This window comes from Yarrowia lipolytica, chromosome 1F (genome assembly GCF_001761485.1).
Source record: "Yarrowia lipolytica chromosome 1F, complete sequence".
NCBI lineage: Eukaryota > Fungi > Ascomycota > Dipodascomycetes > Dipodascales > Yarrowia > Yarrowia lipolytica.
Window position 1 is genome coordinate 490,737 of NC_090775.1, and position 18,141 is coordinate 508,877.

Genomic DNA, 18,141 nt, shown 5'->3' on the forward strand with positions numbered 1-18,141 from the left:
TAAAGTTTCGAGACCCGGTGGTGAAATATTGGAGATGTGGAACAGGACGTTCATGGGTGTATAATCGGAAAAAATGGGGAAAAATGGAGAAAATGAGGAAAAATCAGAAAAAAAAAAGGGAAAAAATTGGAAAAATCACAAAAATCTCAACGATCTAAACATGCCGCCAAATTTCTGAGACTCTCGGAAAAATCAACCACATTCTCCAACCTCTCCCCATTCACCTCCTCTCCTGCAACTATCAAAACTCCTGCGCACTCATGTGATGCAAAACCAACCAGTTTTGATCAAAATGAGCTGTAAATTTCACAGTAGAGTCTCAAAGACGTGATCATCACCAATCACCAACATCCAGTCAATCGACCATCTTTTCACCCACCTGATCCAACTGTTGTACAGACTCAGTTCTGAGACAGTTCTGAGACTACGGCGAAAAAAAACATAAGGTAGACACAACCAACAAGTCTCTATTGTTTTTTTATTTTTTATTTTAACTATCCATATTTACCATCAACAAGCAAAGACTGCTTCTGATAGAAACAGGTATATACCACTGAAACCGCCCCTAAAACACACACTTTATATATACCCCATTAATTATGAAGATACTTCACTGAATACCATCACATTCAGCACAGAGCTCAACTGCAGCAAAACATTAACGACCCCACCCCGTATCACTCATCATGACGCGTAGTTGCCGCAGTCGCTACGGATAGTTCTATGGGCTGAAATTGATCGCTCTCTCGATCATAGTTCGGTCTTCCCCCCACCCTCCTAGTTCTATCGCCTTCTTCTCGCCCGCATCGCCATAATCGGCCGCTTCACCACATTCCACTTGACTGTGTCCCAGGCTTTGGTCACAAAGTGGTCCTCCTTGTTCTCAGATGGGTCTTTGTAGTTGTAATCTGCAGCAAAAGTGTTGCTGCCCCCACCTCCCACGCACCTCCGCTTCCGATTCTCAGGATCGCCACTGACGGGAACATAACTCTCATCGCCAACCTCGCGATGGAACTCGCAGGTCGCAGCATGTTCCCCTCTCTGTCCACAATCATAGCACGAGTTCAGCAACTCCGAAGAGGGAAGACACCGCAGGTGCTCAGGGACCTTGCTCTCAACGGCGTACTTCAAAATGCCGCGAGTGCCGTCCGCCAGCTTGCGCACCTTGTACTGTGGCAGAGTGTGCTTGTTTTTGCGCTCGTAAACAGCACAAGCGTTCCACTGGTTGAATGTTGCAAAGGGATTGTAGCTGTCGATCTTGTTCTCCTTTCGTTTCCGCTCGACGACACTGTGGAACTCGGGTGTGATTGTCTTGGCCCAGAAAAGATCGTGAGCGTCAATGGCGTGTGGGTCGTCCATTACTTTTCCGTCCGGAATGGGGCCTCCATCCTCAGGCAGGGGGGCGACAGAGGGAGCGGGTAGAGAGTGACGTTTGCGACTCTGAGATTGAGCCGAGGAAAGACTCTGTAGATAGCTGACAGGCTGTCCAAGGCCCAGACTCGAGTGTCGGGACTGATAGGGCCGGGTCAGCGAAGACGACTGTGGCTCAAAGGGGAGATGCGCAGGAGTCTCCTGATGTGAGTATTTTTGGAAATCGCCCTGGTAGCTTGGGCCAGAGGGAGTTGGAGGAGTTGTTAATGACAGGCTTGTTCCCACAACTCGGCCATTCTCGTCCAGCTGGATTCCCTGATAGTGGTCTGGGCTGAAAGGGTAATGGGATTCAGAAGGCCGGGATGAGGCCTTGGTCGAATATAGACCGTCAATGTAGCCAGTCTGTAGGGGGGACGACTTCTGAGAAGATCCAGCGGTAGGCTGATAACCACTGGATGGCAGAAACCTCTGGTGGAGTTCAGTGGGCGACCCAATCGAGTGGCGACTGGGACGGGAGCCGTGAGCGATTGAAGGACTCTGGGCATAAGTGTAGTTTGGTTGAAAGTAGGTTGGTTGTTTGAAGTCGCTTCTCTGAGCGTGGCTGTCTGTGTTGCGAGATGACACTGTGTTAGCGGTGGTATCACACTGAGGGTAACCAGTCGGGTTTCACAGTCTCTGGTGCCACACAATCTGGAGACACAGAGACTAACTAGTCGGGTTTCACACGTCAGTCTCTGATGACACAAAAATCCCGGGGTATCTCCGTTCTCGTGTTGCGGATGAGTGGGTTTTTGTGCGGTATCTGGGTCTGGTTTTTTGGTGGAATCTGTTTCTGGTATCTCTCATGATTCACGTGACACATGGAACGATCAGACATACTCACTTGAGCAAATCAGTTTGGTCACTGTAGCACTGGGTGGAGAGTAGGAGAGAGTTGGTTTTGAGTGGTTGGGTTGTATGCTATGTTTTTATTTTATTTTATTTTATTTTTATAATAACCTGTGTTAGAGTACTGTCCTGAATTTAGTTAATAAATCTTAATTTTAGTTTGCAATGTTTTAAATTTAGTTGGACCATTAAAGTGAATTAAAATTGTTTGTACGAGGACAGAAGGGCCAGTTGAACTCGACCAATTCCCAAGATATTAAGACCAAAATACAAAGACGAGCAGTTTCCGTTGCAACGACCAGAATAACCTTTTCGGAATTGCTCCATCTCGTCCACATCCCGAGATATCTACCCTCCCCAACTCCCCGACTCACCCTTTACAACCTTCAGGGTAGCATTCAAAGCCACAACTGGAATAATGCCGAGTTTTGACGTAATCAAACGCAATTGGAGCCGTTCGAGATTGCTTAGAAACTCCGATTATTTGCAAAAAAACAACAACAAAAAAAAACTGCTCCGAATCTCTCAACCTCCCCTTCTCCAGAGACCGCAACTCTTCCTCCCCGCATCTTGAGTCATCTCAGACATGTGATGTTTGCAGACATTATGCACGGCGTTTCCATGACACGGGCCGGTGGACGGAGTCCGACGACAGCTCGCCAGAGCTGGATAATGGCGGTAAAAATCCGGAAAAAATCGGAAACGATTGGCGGAGCCCATTTATGGCCGATTTGATTTACCCGGAATTGGTCGCATTTTTTGTCCCCGTTCCAAACAGACATCCATTCGCCACGCTCATTGGTCCAAGCACGCCATCGGTCCCAAACCCGAGTCATCACGTCATACATATTATATTAACCTTGTCTTATCAATCAGCCTAAAAAAAAATGAGCCACAGCCCAAAAGTATATGAGGACGAAGATGGGCCGTTTGACAGCGACCTATCGTCCTCCATCGCCATACCGCTCACCGACATGCGCTCCGACTCGGTTTCCAAGCCCCGGTCGGCAGAAACATCGCCGCTGCTAGACCCGTACAGAGTCAGCGACGTGACCGAACTGGACCTGGGTGCCGGCTACAACACAGCAACCAATGAACCCATCTCCGACAAGGCCCAGCTCCACACCCTGTCGCTCTCCAGCACAGCCCTGCTCATTCTCAACAAAATGATCGGAACTGGAGTCTTCTCCACCCCCTCAGGCATCTACCAACTCACCGGCTCGGTCGGCATCTCTCTGGTGCTGTGGGTTCTGGGAGGAGTTCTGGCCTTCACGGGCCTCAGCGTCTACCTCGACTTTGGACTGCGAATTCCAAAGTCGGGAGGCGAAAAAAACTACCTGGAACGAGTCTACCGTAAACCGCGATTTCTGTCCACCGTCATCTTCGGCACGGAAATCGTCATGACCGGATTCTCGGCCGGAAACGCCTACGCGTTTGGAAAGTACATTTTGTACGCCGTGGGACTCGAGGACCCGTCCGACGGAGCCGTCCGATCGGTCGCCTGTCTGGCGGTCACCTTTGCATGCCTTCTCCACGCCACCGCCCCCAGACTGAGCACCCGTCTCAGTAACATTCTCGGCGTCTTCAAAGTCCTGGTGCTCGTTCTTATTGTCTTCTCTGGGGCCCTGGCTGTCCTCAACTTTGTCGATATTCCAGACAAACCCCACAACTTCTCAAACCTATGGGAAATCGACCATACCGTGTCCCCTGGTCTTTCTGGCTCTCCTTACGCCCTGGCCATTGCTCTACTTCGAGTGGCGTACTCATACAAGGGCTGGGAGAACGCCAATTACGTGCTGGGACACGTGAAAAATCCCTCCTACACCCTCCCTCGCGCAGGAACCGCGGCAATCTCCATTGTGACAGTTTTGTACTTTCTCTGCAATCTGGCTTACTTTGCGGTGATTCCCAAGACCGACATTGCCAACTCGGGAGTCATTGTCGCGGGCGAATTCTTCACCCGTGTGTACGGACACTCACTAGCGGCTAGAGCTCTTCCTTTTTTCGTGTCGCTTTCAAACATTGGAAATGTGCTGGCAGTGTCTTATGCTCATGGAATTGTAAACTATGAGGTAGCCAAGGATCACATTTTGCCGTTTACGTCCTTCTGGACGTCGCTCAAGCCGTTTGGAACTCCCGCCGCAGCGTTCCTGCTTCATTGGCTCATTACGGTGGTGGTTCTGGTACTGCCTCCTGCTGGAGAGGTCTATGAAATCATCATCGACATGTATACCTATCCCGGCACGATTATCAACATTTTTGTGGCCGCTGGACTGCTCTATCTGCATGCCAACCCACTGGAGAACTGGTCTCGAGACAAGTACTCTTCTCCTATGATTGTGACTCTGGTGTTTCTGGTGCTGCAGCTGTTTATGACTTTCTTCCCCATGATCCCTCCTCCCCAACACAACGGCCAGCTACCATACTATGCTGTTCCTTTGCTGGGATGGTTGGTGGTGCTGTTTGGTTTCGTGTACTTTGCGGTGTGGAGAAAGACGGAGAGACCGAACCTGTTGGCTGCCAAAGTGAAGCAGGAGGAAATGGGGGAGTTGGAGGAGCAGTAAGAGTTTGTGAGGGATGAGACGAGAGACTCCTTCTACAAGACGATAGAGATAAGGAGTACTCCATTACTACTCCATTATTTATTCTAACTAGACTTAATGAATTATGACATGACAAGGAGACCGTGAAACCATTGGAGGAATTAACCGATGAAAACGACATCATCTCACTAACTAAACCTCTAGAACATGACTTTTTACCGTTCCACTTAACACTTATCTGTGGTATGAGGATGAAGTAATAAAAAATAAAAAAAAAAATAAAAAATAAAAAAAAAAAATAAAAAATAAAAAAAAAAAAATAAAAATAAATAATAATAAATAAATAAATATTTTTTTTAAAAAAAGGGTAAAAAAATAAAAAAAATGTCACACATGTATCATTGACTAAATTGAAGTGTGTATTCTCGACGGAGAATCGTTCCAGGATCCAAACGATATCGAAACACAAATACATTGTAGACACACCATTGACATGAGCGAAACTAGAGCGAGCCCAATTTTATCCATACTGAAGGTTCTAACTGCACTTTAGTTGAACAAAAATTGGTGCTGGGGGTTCTAATTCAATCTTCCAAAAGCCTCAGAGATATCAAACCGATACCAATCGATAGAAAATAGCTGTTTTCTAGACTAAGATGGAGGAATATCATCTTTTACCATTCAAATTTCCGAAGTTGGACCACATTTGTACAATCACCGGACCAAACTTTGTTGGAATTCTAGTTGGAATTATTACAGGGTTAGTTAAGAGTTAAGTAAGTGTATTTATATAATTACCCAATGCATTTACTTATTATTAGTGTGTCTATGTAACTTGTACTTGTATAATGATGAGTGACTTTTGTCACGATAACCTGAGGCGGCGATAGTTATGTATGAAACGAAACGGCACCGAAGATCGGTACTCCGACCGAACAGTGGCATTCTCTAGCCACATACCAGCACCATATCCATATTTCCACCTTGTCGAACAAATCAGGGACAGTAGCTGTGACAAGGCTGCCAGTATCTCCAGTCAAAAGCAGACATGAGTCGTGCAATCGACTAGGGATGGTAATGATTGTAGACATGCTGGATGGTATTGAAGCCAGCGAGTCGTGAAAAGCCGGCGTATCATCTGGAGCTGGCGATCGACTTTTTGTCAGTCTACTAATCGAAGATTAGCGAGCAAGCAAGCTAATCGTTTCAGATCCTTCGGTAATTCACAGTTCGATCTCGATCAACTCGGACCGTAATGCTCAACTCGGACCGTAATGCTCAACACGGACCGCAATGCTCAACTCGGACCGTAATGCTCAACTCGGACCGTAATGCTCAACTCGGACCGTAATGCTCAACTCGCTTCACTCGTTCACTCGTTCGCTCGTTCGCTCGAGTAATCAATCGGCCACCAACCCAACCCCAACTCCCTCCCTCAAAACTCCCTCCTCATCCGGCCTTCCTCTAACCAACCCCTCCTCCTCACCCGGTCTCAGAAACTTTTGTCGCAATCTGCCCTCCATAAAAGACTCATACTCTCCGCTCGAGTCCCTCTCGCTACAGCAAATCTCCAACGGCCAATCGAGATGAGGTCGAAAGTTGGCAGGCACCTGCTCACAGATATCCACAATGTCCATTTCCACCCGCTTCAACTTGTCAAACAAAGGCAAGCCAAAGTACATGATAGCAAGATAGTAACAGTAGAGCAACAGAGCGTATGGGTTTCGCTTTCTGCACAATCTCATGAGCTCCGGAGCCTTGAGGGCCCAAGTTGCCATATTGTCAAAGGAACCGTCCTCCACCACGGCAATATACGTTTTGCTAAATCGTAGCAGCTCGTATCCAATCACGGCCTTGCTCTCCGAGTCGGCAAAGTGCCAGATTTTCCACATGTCTTCCTCGCGCGGCAAGAAAAACGTCTGTTCGCGATCCCAGCAAATAGGCAGGGTGTATACTCCGTCCATGCTTTCTGCGAGGTCGGTGACGCTTTTGCCGATGCTGACGAGGTCCGCCGACGCCGTTTCGCCCGACTCCTCTTGTTCAAAGCTCAAGATGGGCACCACGTTGGGCAGGGAGGCGGCGTGGATGTAGATGGTGATCGAACAGACGACGACCGCGTCCATGAGCTCGTCAGTGCAAGCGGCGTACATGCGTGCGACCTGCTCCAGAGTCTCGGAAAACCAGCTCATGTTCTGCATCAGCTCCTCCTCGCTCTCCGACGCTAGTTGCGGCTTCTGCTGGATGCTCTGATTCACCTTTTGGATCAGCCACACTAGCCGCTCCAGCGCCACGTAGCTCGTGGCCATTCCACGATGTTGTTTGAGCTCCGGATGCTCTTTCAGATCCGCCGTCATGTGGTCCAGGTGTTCTTTGAGCACTTCTCGGCCCACCTCGATCAGCGAGATGGTGATGAAAAACGCCGTTGGTCGTTTCGTCTGTGCCAAAATACTCTGCAGAGTCAGCGACTGCAGCCGCGACGGACGCTGTGTCACCCGAAGCCGATCGAGATCGGGATATTCCATCGTCGAGGTTCGTTGCTGGTGGTGCAAGGTCGTGGTAGAGCACCTCCAAATGTAACTTTGGCGACGCCAAGAAAGTTTAAATGGAAATAGTGAAAAATAAAGAAATGAAAAGAAAAGAAAATTGAAAAGAGAAGAAAATTGAAAAGAAAAGAAAATTGAAAAGAAAAGAAAATTGAAAAGAAAAGAAAATGGAAAATGCGGGAAAATAAATACGGAAAAGTAAATACGTCAAAAAGAAAAGAAAGAGGACAAAAAACAACAACAATTAAGTGCCGCCACAGTACGACAGTACAACTGGGCTACTCGATAGTCGATCTGACTGCAGCTGGAAACTGGTTCGCATTACTTTCACATTTAATGATACTGTCACAAATATTTATCACCATTATGTAGGACCATCACCGACTGTTTTGCCCCCAGAATCCCCTTTTCGGAGACCTTGGACAAAAAGAAATACACAGAAATGATCCTACGAATGAGTCAAATATTCGGATCCAAATAAACTAATCCGCCGTCGCTTGAAAACCCGATTTTGGTCTTTTTCTTGGCCTTTTACATTTCTTTTTTCCCGTTCCCCATTTTCTCCTTTCTCCTTTCTCCTTTCTCTTTTCTCTTTTCTCCTTTCTCTTTTCTCCTTTCTCCTTTCTCCTTTCTCCTTTCAGCTTTCTCCATTCTCCATTCTCATTCTCCATTCTCCATTCTCATTCTCTATTCTCCATTCTCCGCCCCCCTCCCCTTTTTCCTTGCCCCTTTTTCTTCTAATCTCCTTCAGCTTAGACCGAAACTAGTCGATAATATCGCGTAAACCCATCCCACCTGCGTTAGACCAGAGAGGAGGGGAACGAGAAGGAACGAAGAAGAGACAGATTATGTAAGCGAAACCGCCGACGATAGACAAAGTTTCTTCCCCCTCACCTTTACCCCGGTCACGTGACTGCCCATGGCTCCGGCCAGTCTGTTTTTTGGAGAGTCTAGGCTTTCCTCCTTATCACCACCATACGGAGGATTTAAAAGGGGACATGAATCAAGCAGAATTAAAGTCTTGGTGATAAATAATACACTACAAAAAAGAATATAAAGGCGAATTTTAGAGAACGAGGAATGACAAAGCCGGTTTGAAGGATAAAAGACAAGAGATGGAGTGTTGATTGTATGAAACAAGTTGGGGAAAGTCACGTGAGAATTCGACTGGAAGTTATCGCGTTTATTCAGACAAGTCTGTGGTGACTTAGATGGAGGTTGTTGTATGGATAAGGGTGAATTGGTGCAATTGAGAGATACCTTTGAGAGGAGATATCGAATGGATTGTATTGGAAGAATTGTTTGGCATCAGGTGATACTCAGATTACCGAATATGTGGTTCAATTCGAGCCGTTGTTGTCGTTTTTAGGGGGACTCTCTGTTTCACTGTACATAGTGTGTGTTGAACATGATTTTTTCTGAAAATTTGGGGGTTGTTCGGATTGTAGAGTTCAAGTAAAGAATTTTATTGAAGTTGGATTATTTTTGGCATCAATTCATAATGTCCTAATGGCTTGTATCTTCAGAGCGTTGGTGGTGGAATTGTGAAAACTGCGCATGCGAGCCTTCAGAATGGAACACATTGGATATTTCGTGATCTAATTAACATGTTCGGTTCCAGAGTTGATAATTATGATAAAAACAATCAGGGTTTTCCAATAATCAAGTCCAGTTGTAATTCTGTTGTGAATTGGGCAATATAGGATGATTTTATTCTTCACTTCTCAGACGTTTAGTCCTCGTCTGGAAAGCCACAAAAGATATGAAATGTCGGTAAAAAAGTACATCTATCTACTAGAATTTTTGTAAAGTACAGAGAATATACAAGTCTCCATATTAATTGATATTATTAAAAAATCTTTCCTATTTCTGGAGCATCCTTCCGAGTTGTAAACTGTACGTTTAGATTCGCTTTAGTCTTGGTTCTCGAGATACTGAGTGAAGAACTGACATAATATATACATCAATCGATTCAGGATCGAATGGGGTGTGCGAATTGTGTAGTTGGTTCCATTATTTGTTCATTTATTTGTTCATTTATTTGTTCATTTATTTGTTCATTTATTTGTTCATTTATTTGACTTTTTTTTTTTTTTTGACGAGAAAAAGTTCCAAATTTTTGGTGACGAGATCAAAAATAGTATGGTAATGGGAGTCGCAATTGTCTTCTGATTTTGGCGGTATAAAGCGGGCTATAAGACACAACATTGGTATTGTTTGGTATTTTTTCGAGTTGAAAAAAAAGTTGAAAAAAAGTTGAAAAAAAAACAAAAAACAATCCACTTTATCCCCACTCCCGCACCACCTACAAGTCTACAACCTGATCATATAAATAATGCATTTTCGCTAGTGTCTATTCTACATCTAGTAGAGGCAACAGAAAGACGGACAGAAACAGACAGTTCCGAGTCACGTGGTTGATTTCCGTCAACATGAACCATCTCTGGTCACACGGTTGTGGCCGTCGACATGCCACCTTCGAGATGCGGATATCTCCGTTCAGTTCTCCTCCCATCACTCCCGCAACCACGGATGATCGCGAATCTGTTCAACGGTGGGCCGCTTGTTCACGTCTCTGTTGAGAATCATCCGTATCAAGTCCAAACAATCATCGGACATGACAAACGGCACCCGCAACTCGCCCTCCAGAATCTCATCCACGTTATAAAAGGGATTCTCCTTGTACACAATGGTGTACAACAAAATGCCCAGAGCCCACACATCCTGAGGCCGCCCCAGATAGGGGTTGCCACTGAGCACCTCGGGGGCGGCGTAATCAATAGTGCCCACAAACACGTCAAAGGGGCCGTTCTTGACATATGCCGCCGAGCCAAAGTCGATCAACTTGAGAAGCCCCTTGCCGTCGAGAATGATATTCTCGTCCTTAATGTCCCGGTGCACGATTCCAAGCCCGTGTAGATGCGCCACGGCAGACACAATCTGGCGGAAAATAGATTTGCACTCAGCCTCGGGCATCTGCGGGTTCAGTTCAATCAAGTCAAACAAATCGATGCCGGGATTGCCATGCGCCTCCATCTCTATATGGTAACACTCATCATCCTCCAGAAAGTCGACCATGCCCACAATGTTGGGATGCGGAGTCTGGTTGAGAGCAGCCAGAATCTTGATTTCAGATGACACGGTGCCAAGCTTTCGATCCCGCACCCACGTGTCCACCAAAATGCGGTCCTTGACCACAGACTTGACCACAATCAGACAGGCGGGATCATCGGGGTACCGCGCCAGCACCACCCGCCCATAAGCGCCTTCACCCATTTTTTTCACAACCCGAAAGTCCGCAAACTTGCGATCCCGCTTGTGGGCTCCAATCTCGGTGACTCCTCGAAGCTCGGAGATTTCCGCCGCAGCCAGAGTCGACGACGAGCCATCGGCCTCGGAAACAGAGCCGTCAGCCTCTAGAGACCGCGTTGAAGCCAAGGACTTTTGCGACTCGTTCTTCAGACCATACACCGACTTTTCCCGAAGCTCGCTGACAGACGTGTCAGTGTCGCCCAACGAGCTTTCTCGAGAATGGGCCATGCTGGAGCTTCCGCCGCTGGAGTCGCTTCCCGAATCCTCCCCCTCGGTTCGCTTGCGCTCGTTCAATAGCGGCAACTGAGACGGAATGGAAAAAATCTCATGGGCCTCTTGAATGTGGCGCGAAAACGAAATCCACAGAGAAAACTGGCTCGTGGACGCGACGCGGAGCTGACAATCAATTTTGAGCGTGGCACCGTTCAAATGCCGACCATCAATTCCAATCGATGAAAAAAATGTCATGCGTTTATCGTCGCCAGAAGATGCCATTCGTCGGAAAAAATGCTCCGGATAAACCATGCCCAGGCCCAACGAGTTGTTGCTGCGCTTGATCTCGTCAATGTACTCGCTCATATGCGGCAACAGGACGGAAATGTGTTGTCCAATCAGAGACCGCGACTTGCTGCTATGACCAAACAGATACTGCACAAAAAAGGCGTTGTAATCGGTGATGTCAAGAGTCGACGAGTCCACCATCACCATGCCCGACATGTGCGGCAGAGAGGTGATGTGAAATGTGTTCTTTTCCTTGCGCACAATGCACGGGTAGTCGTACGGTCCGGCTTTGGTGGTGTATGAGTAGGTGATGTTGGAAAGGAAGGGGTGGGCGGCGGCAGATTCGCTGGAATCACCAGAACCGACAGGACCGACAGAACCGACAGAACCAACAGAACCGTTGAAACTACCACCGTCCTCATTTCCATCACCAACACTCCGAATCAACATCTTTCGCTTGATATCGCCGTAGGAGGCCCAATCATGCTGGCCAAACAGAATGTTACGATCTCCACCAATGGTCTCCACCACCTCAGGGTCACGCTTCTTCATGACCACCTCCACATGATCGCCAGCAACCTCCTCGGCCACCCAGATGAGCGCGCCCTGCGACTTTTTCACCCAGATTGACGCCAACGACTCTTGACGGTTGCCCTTGACCACAGGAATGACCATGCCACAAATGGCCACCGAGCTGGGCTTGGTCAGTGCCGCAGCCAACTCCGCGGTCAACTCGTCCCGCATGTCGTCACGAGCCATGTTCAGAATCGACGTGTTCCGCAGCTCAGCACGTGACACGCCAAACACCAGACAAGCCACGTCGTTGACGGCCCGGATCTCATACGGAGCCTTGTCGGCTGTCGTCACCACAACCTGCGACGCCGAATACCGCGCCATGGTCCCGGTCAACAAGCCGAGACCAGTGGTTGACTTGGAAGAGGCCAAGTTGGGCGTGGTCACCGGAGGCTGCAACTCCACGTTGCTGGGTAGCCAGGAGCCCGCAGAACTCACGCCGCCACTGCCACTGCCCATGTGACCCGCCGAGCCGCCGCCCATCTGTTCCGGGGCACTCGACACGTCCAACATGGTGGCACTTCTGGTGATGGGCTGAAGAGCCTTGTCTTGGAAAGGTTCGGCCAAAAAGTCCAGCAGCTTAGCCTGCAGAGAAAGCGACGAAGTGTTGGTCAGCGTCCGGGTCCGCTTAATGGAGGGAGACGACGACGCCGGAGACGAGCCCGAGGAGCCACTCAGGACCTCTTTGGAGAGCGGCGAAGAAACCGACCGAGGAGTGTGATGGGTCAGCTGCTCCAGGAGCTTGGGCGCGAGATTCTGCTGACTCATGCGCTTGGGCGTGAACGACAAACCCTCTTCGTCGTCCTCGGACTCGGACCACGACGTTGTTCGTGGCTTGAGTGCACTGGCTTTGATCGGAGATCCGAGCAGAGTCGAGTCGGCGTCGCGCGATTCGCCAGAAGGTTCCCCGGGCTCACGCGACCCATCACCTTGCGACTCAGAATCTTGCGACTCCGCCGAAACTTCCACCGCAGACGCCACTGGTTTGAGCGCACGCGACTGCATGCCGTCGGCCGGCGCGTCGTCCAATTCACGTGACAATTCACGTGACGTATCTAGAGGGCGTACGCCCTGGCTCAGCGATCTGCGCGTATCTCCATGTCGGTTTTCCAGCAACGAAAGCAGTCCTCTCAGACCCTGGTCGTCGCCACCAGTCTGCCGTTTGGGCAAGGTGCTGAAAAAGTCCGTCATGCTGGCGGTCGACAGATTGCGCTGGATGGACGAAAACGGAATGCCCATGGCGTGTGTGTAGGGCTCAACTTCATGCTGATGGGAGACAAAAAAGTCGGTCAGGGCTGACGACGTTTCTGAAATCTCCGTCGAGTGTTCTCGGAGGAACTGGATGGCTCGCTTGATGAGAGCCATGCGGGAAGAGAGCCCGGAATGGGACACGTAAGCGTAGGAGAAGGATTGCAGGGATTCTGCCGCAGAGGAGGAGTTGGAGGAGAGCATGTTGGAGGGGAGCTCGATTCTGTGTTAGTTGGTAAAGAGAAAAGAAGCTAGATGCGAGAGCGAGGTTGGTGATATCAGCAGTAGGTAGCGACAGGGCAGTAGTGGTGTCAACGACAGGGCAGTGTAATGACGACAGGGCAGTGTAGTGACTGCAGCAGAAACGGATAGACAGTGCACGACCACAAAGCCGTGGACGGCTCCCACAAGTCTGAGACAGTACACCGAAGCGGGCAATATTGAACGACATTTTTCCGAACTAGAGTAAGTTGAATGTCGGAACAATCTGAACTTTCTGAACGTGCCCTTAAGGGTGTCTCCACTGTCTCTTCTGTCTCGAAGGCTGAGTCGTGGCTGTGCGACGTCGCAGGGCTCGACGATACGCCGTGAACCCAGTACAGAACATGTCGCTGACCGACGGTGTCGCTGTAGGGGGAGGGGGCTTTCGGGCCGGCTGACCCGACCCGACCAGCTCAACGGAACAACCACAGCACAGAGTTGATGTAGAAGTATCAACAAACGCCAGAACAGAGCAGATTGTCAACACAAGCCAGCTTCGGCGACTCATCGTCATACGCCATCAGGCTGTTGGCGACTGGCAGCGACGGTTGGCGACCGTTAGCCAAACGTGCCCATGTTGTCACGAGGCCACACCTTGCCCACGACATGCCCACGACATTACCCACGACATTACCCACGTCATCACGACACCACCCACGTCATGCCCACGACACCAGCGGCGATGTAACCATACCACCACTGTCATGTCCATGACACCACCCGCGTTGTAACCACACCATCACCGTCATGCCCTCACCTTTGGCTCAGACACCTGGGGCAGCTCTCGGACCACCCAAGACTCCTTATAACTCACCTACAAGGCTTCTCCTCACACTTGACCCTTACAATCTCATCCAGACACTCGTCTCCACACACCTGTGGCATTGTAGCGCCGGCTTCATTGTGGTCGGTGGGGGCCATACGTGTATGTTTGTGTAACAAGGAGTCGGTTTTGTGTAACGAAAAGGGGATCAGGTTTGCTGTGTCCTTTTTCTTGTCCTTTTTTCGTTGTTTTTGTGTCGTTTTTGTGTCGTTGTTTTTCCACGAGATTTTTCCGTCACAATTTAGGTGGTTGAGATGTCAACTTGTATGCACCCAAACTTTTTACACCACCGCTCAAACTTATCGAACTTAGTGTATGGTGCGACTAGGATATGGAGAGAAATGTATGGCCGGGTTTTTTTGTAAGCGGGCCGAGGGGTGTGATGAGTCAGCAAAAACGCTCTATAGTGCCACGTGACTCTGACTAAGCCACAGCTCCTCCCCCTCGGCTCGTCTGACTCATCGGCTCGTCTCGTGTTCTGTCGACCCACCCACCCAGACACATGATAGACGCGCATAATGGGGCGGGAGAAACGAACAAAGAACACGAGAGGGGATGGTAACTAAGCAGGAGGAGGAGCAGACTAGCCGCGGGTGGGGAGTATGCTTAACAAGACGTTTGGATTTGGTGATCAGTCGGCGGTTCTGACATATCATTTTCTCCCCTCCTCTTCTCTCCCTTCTCCTCAAATTTACGACAACTAATTTAGTTGAAGGTTTAGTCAGAGTTTTCTGTAAGCATTGCTCGAGAGTTTAAATGAAATAAAATAGATGAAATAAATTAGGATTAAAAAATAAAAAAGGAAAATAAAGAAATGGGTAAAAATGAATAAATAAACGAAAAATGTTGTAGGTTTTTTTAGAGTGAAAAAAACAGTGATGAGCTCTTTCACGTGATAATAAAAAATCTAATGACTTGCCGGATGAATTCCATTCAAATAAGCCCACAAAAGATAGGCACTAACATCACCCTGTTGGTCGGTATTACAGTAGGTGTTTTTTATTATTATTATTTTTCTATTCTTTAAATACCGAATTTTGGTGGAAGCAAGCCAAAAATATTATCCGACCGGCATATCGGATGAGCACGTGATCTCAGTAATAATTGATTATTTTCTGGTAATTGTATACAATCAATTTCTTCCAGAACAACCCTGCATTGAGGTAAATAAGATAATTGGAACAACTAATAAAAAAAAATCATGATAAAATCATAATAAAAAAATTACAATTTAGTGAACGCGAAAATGGTGCGAAAATGGCTCGAGAATAGACAGAATCTCGAAGAGACAAACCACAGGACTATTTTCTGGCTTCTCAGGCAGTTTTTTTGATACAAAATATTTTCTAAGTTTTTCTTGGATTTTTCTTGGGGGGCTGAATGATCCATTTTCCGAATCAAAAGATGGAAAGGAATTCAAGATATTTAGTCGATTTTTAGTCGGATGTAACATTCCCCATTTCTAGCTACATTCTGTATCTCATTGGCATATACATCATCTTCCGCGCGGATTTTATAGACTAGTTTAGGGTGGGGGCTGAACAAGTATACATACTGTATAGATCAAAGGACAAGCTCAACCTCGAACCCAATGAACTCTGCTCACGTCACACACGCACGTGCGCAGAAGTTAACTACAGGTTCCGTTACATAATCAGCATTAAATAATTCGTATCACCTAAGCAATCGGGTGATTACTAAAAAGCAATTATAGAGGGGTATGGAGCAACGGGTGATTAGTGGGACCACACAGCAATACGGTCAAGGTCATCTGATGGTCCGCAAATGCCTCGTCACGTGACCAGACTTTACGTGAGTGGGTGGGGGATCTTAGTCATACTTACGTTAGGTATGAGACAAGTGGTACGGCTTAACTCGCTCAATTTTTGTCAGATTTTGGTGATTTCAACGGAAATCGACTTTTTCAGACAAAACTTGACCATATATCGTTATAGCACCTAGTCCTAATCTCTTCCTCAAACCCCAGAGAATTACTGTCTGTCCTAGAGTTTCATAGGTGATCTACAGATTTCGATCGAACTTGTCCATTTTTTGTCGGATTTCAGAATTCTTGACAGAAATCAACTCTCCGTCGTCACATGACCTATTTCCATCTACCCTCTTCTCTCAATCGTCCCTCCAACACATTCAAAATCGCGTTACAAATTTTTACTATAAAATTCTCGGTGAAATCCGTAAAAAACCCGGCTCGGTCTATTCGCCTCGGAAAACATACAAAGCAGAATAAAAACCAGTTTTAAACCACATTACAACCATAACTGAACACTTCCCATATAACAAGATTAGTAATATATCCTCCCTATCAAAATATACACTAAAATTTCTACAAATCACTCCTAAAACGGTCCCTCTAAAGACTCTAACAAATTGAAACCAACTGTAACACTCCCAAAACGAACTCTCTCAAAAATAATTACCAAAACAAACCTTATTGAATTTACTCTATTTTGCCTAATTTGTTTTTCCTACAAAAAAAAATCGTCGAGCTTAACTATGAATAAAACCATCCTCCAACCAGCCAATAAAGCGGGGGTATGTCAGCAGAGAAATATCCCCGTGGTCGTTGCAACCAATCACGTCCATTAAATATACCCTAACCCATTGCCTTTCAACCCGGGTTGGCCTAACCCTGCACCGCCACATGCGCCATGCGCCACATGCTGGCAGCGGCCCAAGTCACGTGTTTTTCAGGCCATCCATGCTGAAAAAACGATTGGCTCGGGTCGAAAGATGGCCTGGAGAAACCGGCTGACTCAGAACCGTGCCGAAAGCGATGGAGAGGTCCGGCGGGTTCGGGCACGTGACTCTCGCACACGCGTCTGACTAAGCCCCGGCGCCGCTCCGCCGTGCCGCTTACTAAAATGCCAGCCTCCCACCAATCCACCGCCCCTAATCCCAAGTCCACTGCCCAACGCTCGACAGCAATTGGTGCATGGTCGGGACCATTCTGCTGCAAGGCGATTGGCTGGATTTGCGTCAGTGGAATTCTGACACCACCTTTTTGAGGAACCTTGTTTCGGGGTTAGGGCATAGAGCCCCAGTAGCGTAACCAACCCTAGTCCACTTACTGCATCGGCCGACGTCTCTCGCTCTTTTCAAAAACAGCTCTCCCAGCTTTTACACTTTCCCACACGTCTTATACACAGAACAAGTTGTGCCAACAGTTTGGTGAGTATGAGCAAATATCGACGGCGATGAGCAAATTGAGAGCTGAGACGACATGGCGAACGTCGTGGCTGGACAGCGTGTTTCTCCCCCCGTGTGTTTTGACGTCAATCGAACCTGGCTTTGGTTGCGGTAATGGCCGAGGGTGATTGGCTGGAGGATGCGGGAGGATGGTGATGATGGGTAGGGCGCTCGGTGTGATTGGCGACGGTATGAACAATAGGGTGATGACCAAACCAGTGGGATGGACATAACAGGGACAGGGTCGTGGGCCACAACATGGATGATGTCACCGCATCACGCTAGTTACACTAGTGGGATGATAGCCACGACCGAGGTTGTGTGATGAGACACAAGGCTCATGTCGTGGCCGGTCTCTCACCGAAAATCACAACCAATTTGTCTCCCAGTCCGATCGATGATGCCGTGTTCTTTTGTCGCAGATTCCGTGTCGTTTTCGGTGTTTTCTGGGTGCTCTGCTGTGGTGGGCAGAATCGTGTGGTGGGTACGAGGAAGAGAACTCTCCACCTTTTTGATTCTTCTTGACCATTCTTCTTGACCACCACTAGTTGCAATCGAAGACACCGACAAAGGACACTGAATGGCGCCGATGACTCCCTAGCACAATGGCCTGATTTCCACCCAGAATCCCGTTTGTGCACAGACCCAAGAGTCACACATGAGCACAGAGTGACACAAACACGTCCGCCAGCGATGACCACGAGCGACGATAGAGACACAGCAGATTCACACTCAGACCCGGGCTCGGACTCAGATGCGATCCATTCATCCATTGATTCGGTCCCCCTATTGACAGCTTCCGATTGGCTGGGAACATCTGACGTTGAAGTACAACCATATGTCGGGCGTGCGGGTGTCATATGCCGGGTGT

General features: G+C 48.1%; 5 protein-coding genes across 5 annotated transcripts; 1 reads left to right on the plus strand and 4 right to left on the minus strand.

Annotated features, from left to right (window-relative positions):
- Positions 1-783: 783 nt before the first annotated feature.
- YALI1_F04920g (uncharacterized protein) lies at positions 784-1,359 on the minus strand (the record flags this gene model as incomplete). Its single annotated transcript, XM_066094481.2, has 1 exon — positions 784-1,359. One exon carries the CDS (start codon positions 1,357-1,359, stop codon positions 784-786), a length of 576 nt encoding a protein of 191 aa, XP_065950553.2.
- A 1,787-nt stretch (positions 1,360-3,146) lies between these two features.
- On the plus strand, positions 3,147-4,823 carry YALI1_F04938g (uncharacterized protein; the record flags this gene model as incomplete). Its single annotated transcript, XM_504950.3, has 1 exon — positions 3,147-4,823. The coding sequence occupies one exon, from the start codon at positions 3,147-3,149 to the stop codon at positions 4,821-4,823; it is 1,677 nt and encodes a 558-aa protein (XP_504950.2).
- A 1,379-nt stretch (positions 4,824-6,202) lies between these two features.
- Positions 6,203-7,324, minus strand: YALI1_F04980g (uncharacterized protein; the record flags this gene model as incomplete). Its single annotated transcript, XM_504951.3, has 1 exon — positions 6,203-7,324. The coding sequence occupies one exon, from the start codon at positions 7,322-7,324 to the stop codon at positions 6,203-6,205; it is 1,122 nt and encodes a 373-aa protein (XP_504951.3).
- Positions 7,325-9,859: 2,535 nt separating this feature from the next.
- YALI1_F05039g (uncharacterized protein) lies at positions 9,860-14,161 on the minus strand (the record flags this gene model as incomplete). The annotated part of the gene is made up of 2 exons (XM_504952.3): positions 9,860-13,202; positions 14,055-14,161. 2 exons carry the CDS (start codon positions 14,159-14,161, stop codon positions 9,860-9,862), a joined length of 3,450 nt encoding a protein of 1,149 aa, XP_504952.3.
- Positions 14,162-17,608: 3,447 nt separating this feature from the next.
- Positions 17,609-18,130, minus strand: YALI1_F05088g (uncharacterized protein; the record flags this gene model as incomplete). The annotated part of the gene is made up of 1 exon (XM_068283237.1): positions 17,609-18,130. One exon carries the CDS (start codon positions 18,128-18,130, stop codon positions 17,609-17,611), a length of 522 nt encoding a protein of 173 aa, XP_068139338.1.
- Between the last annotated feature and the right edge of the window lie 11 nt (positions 18,131-18,141).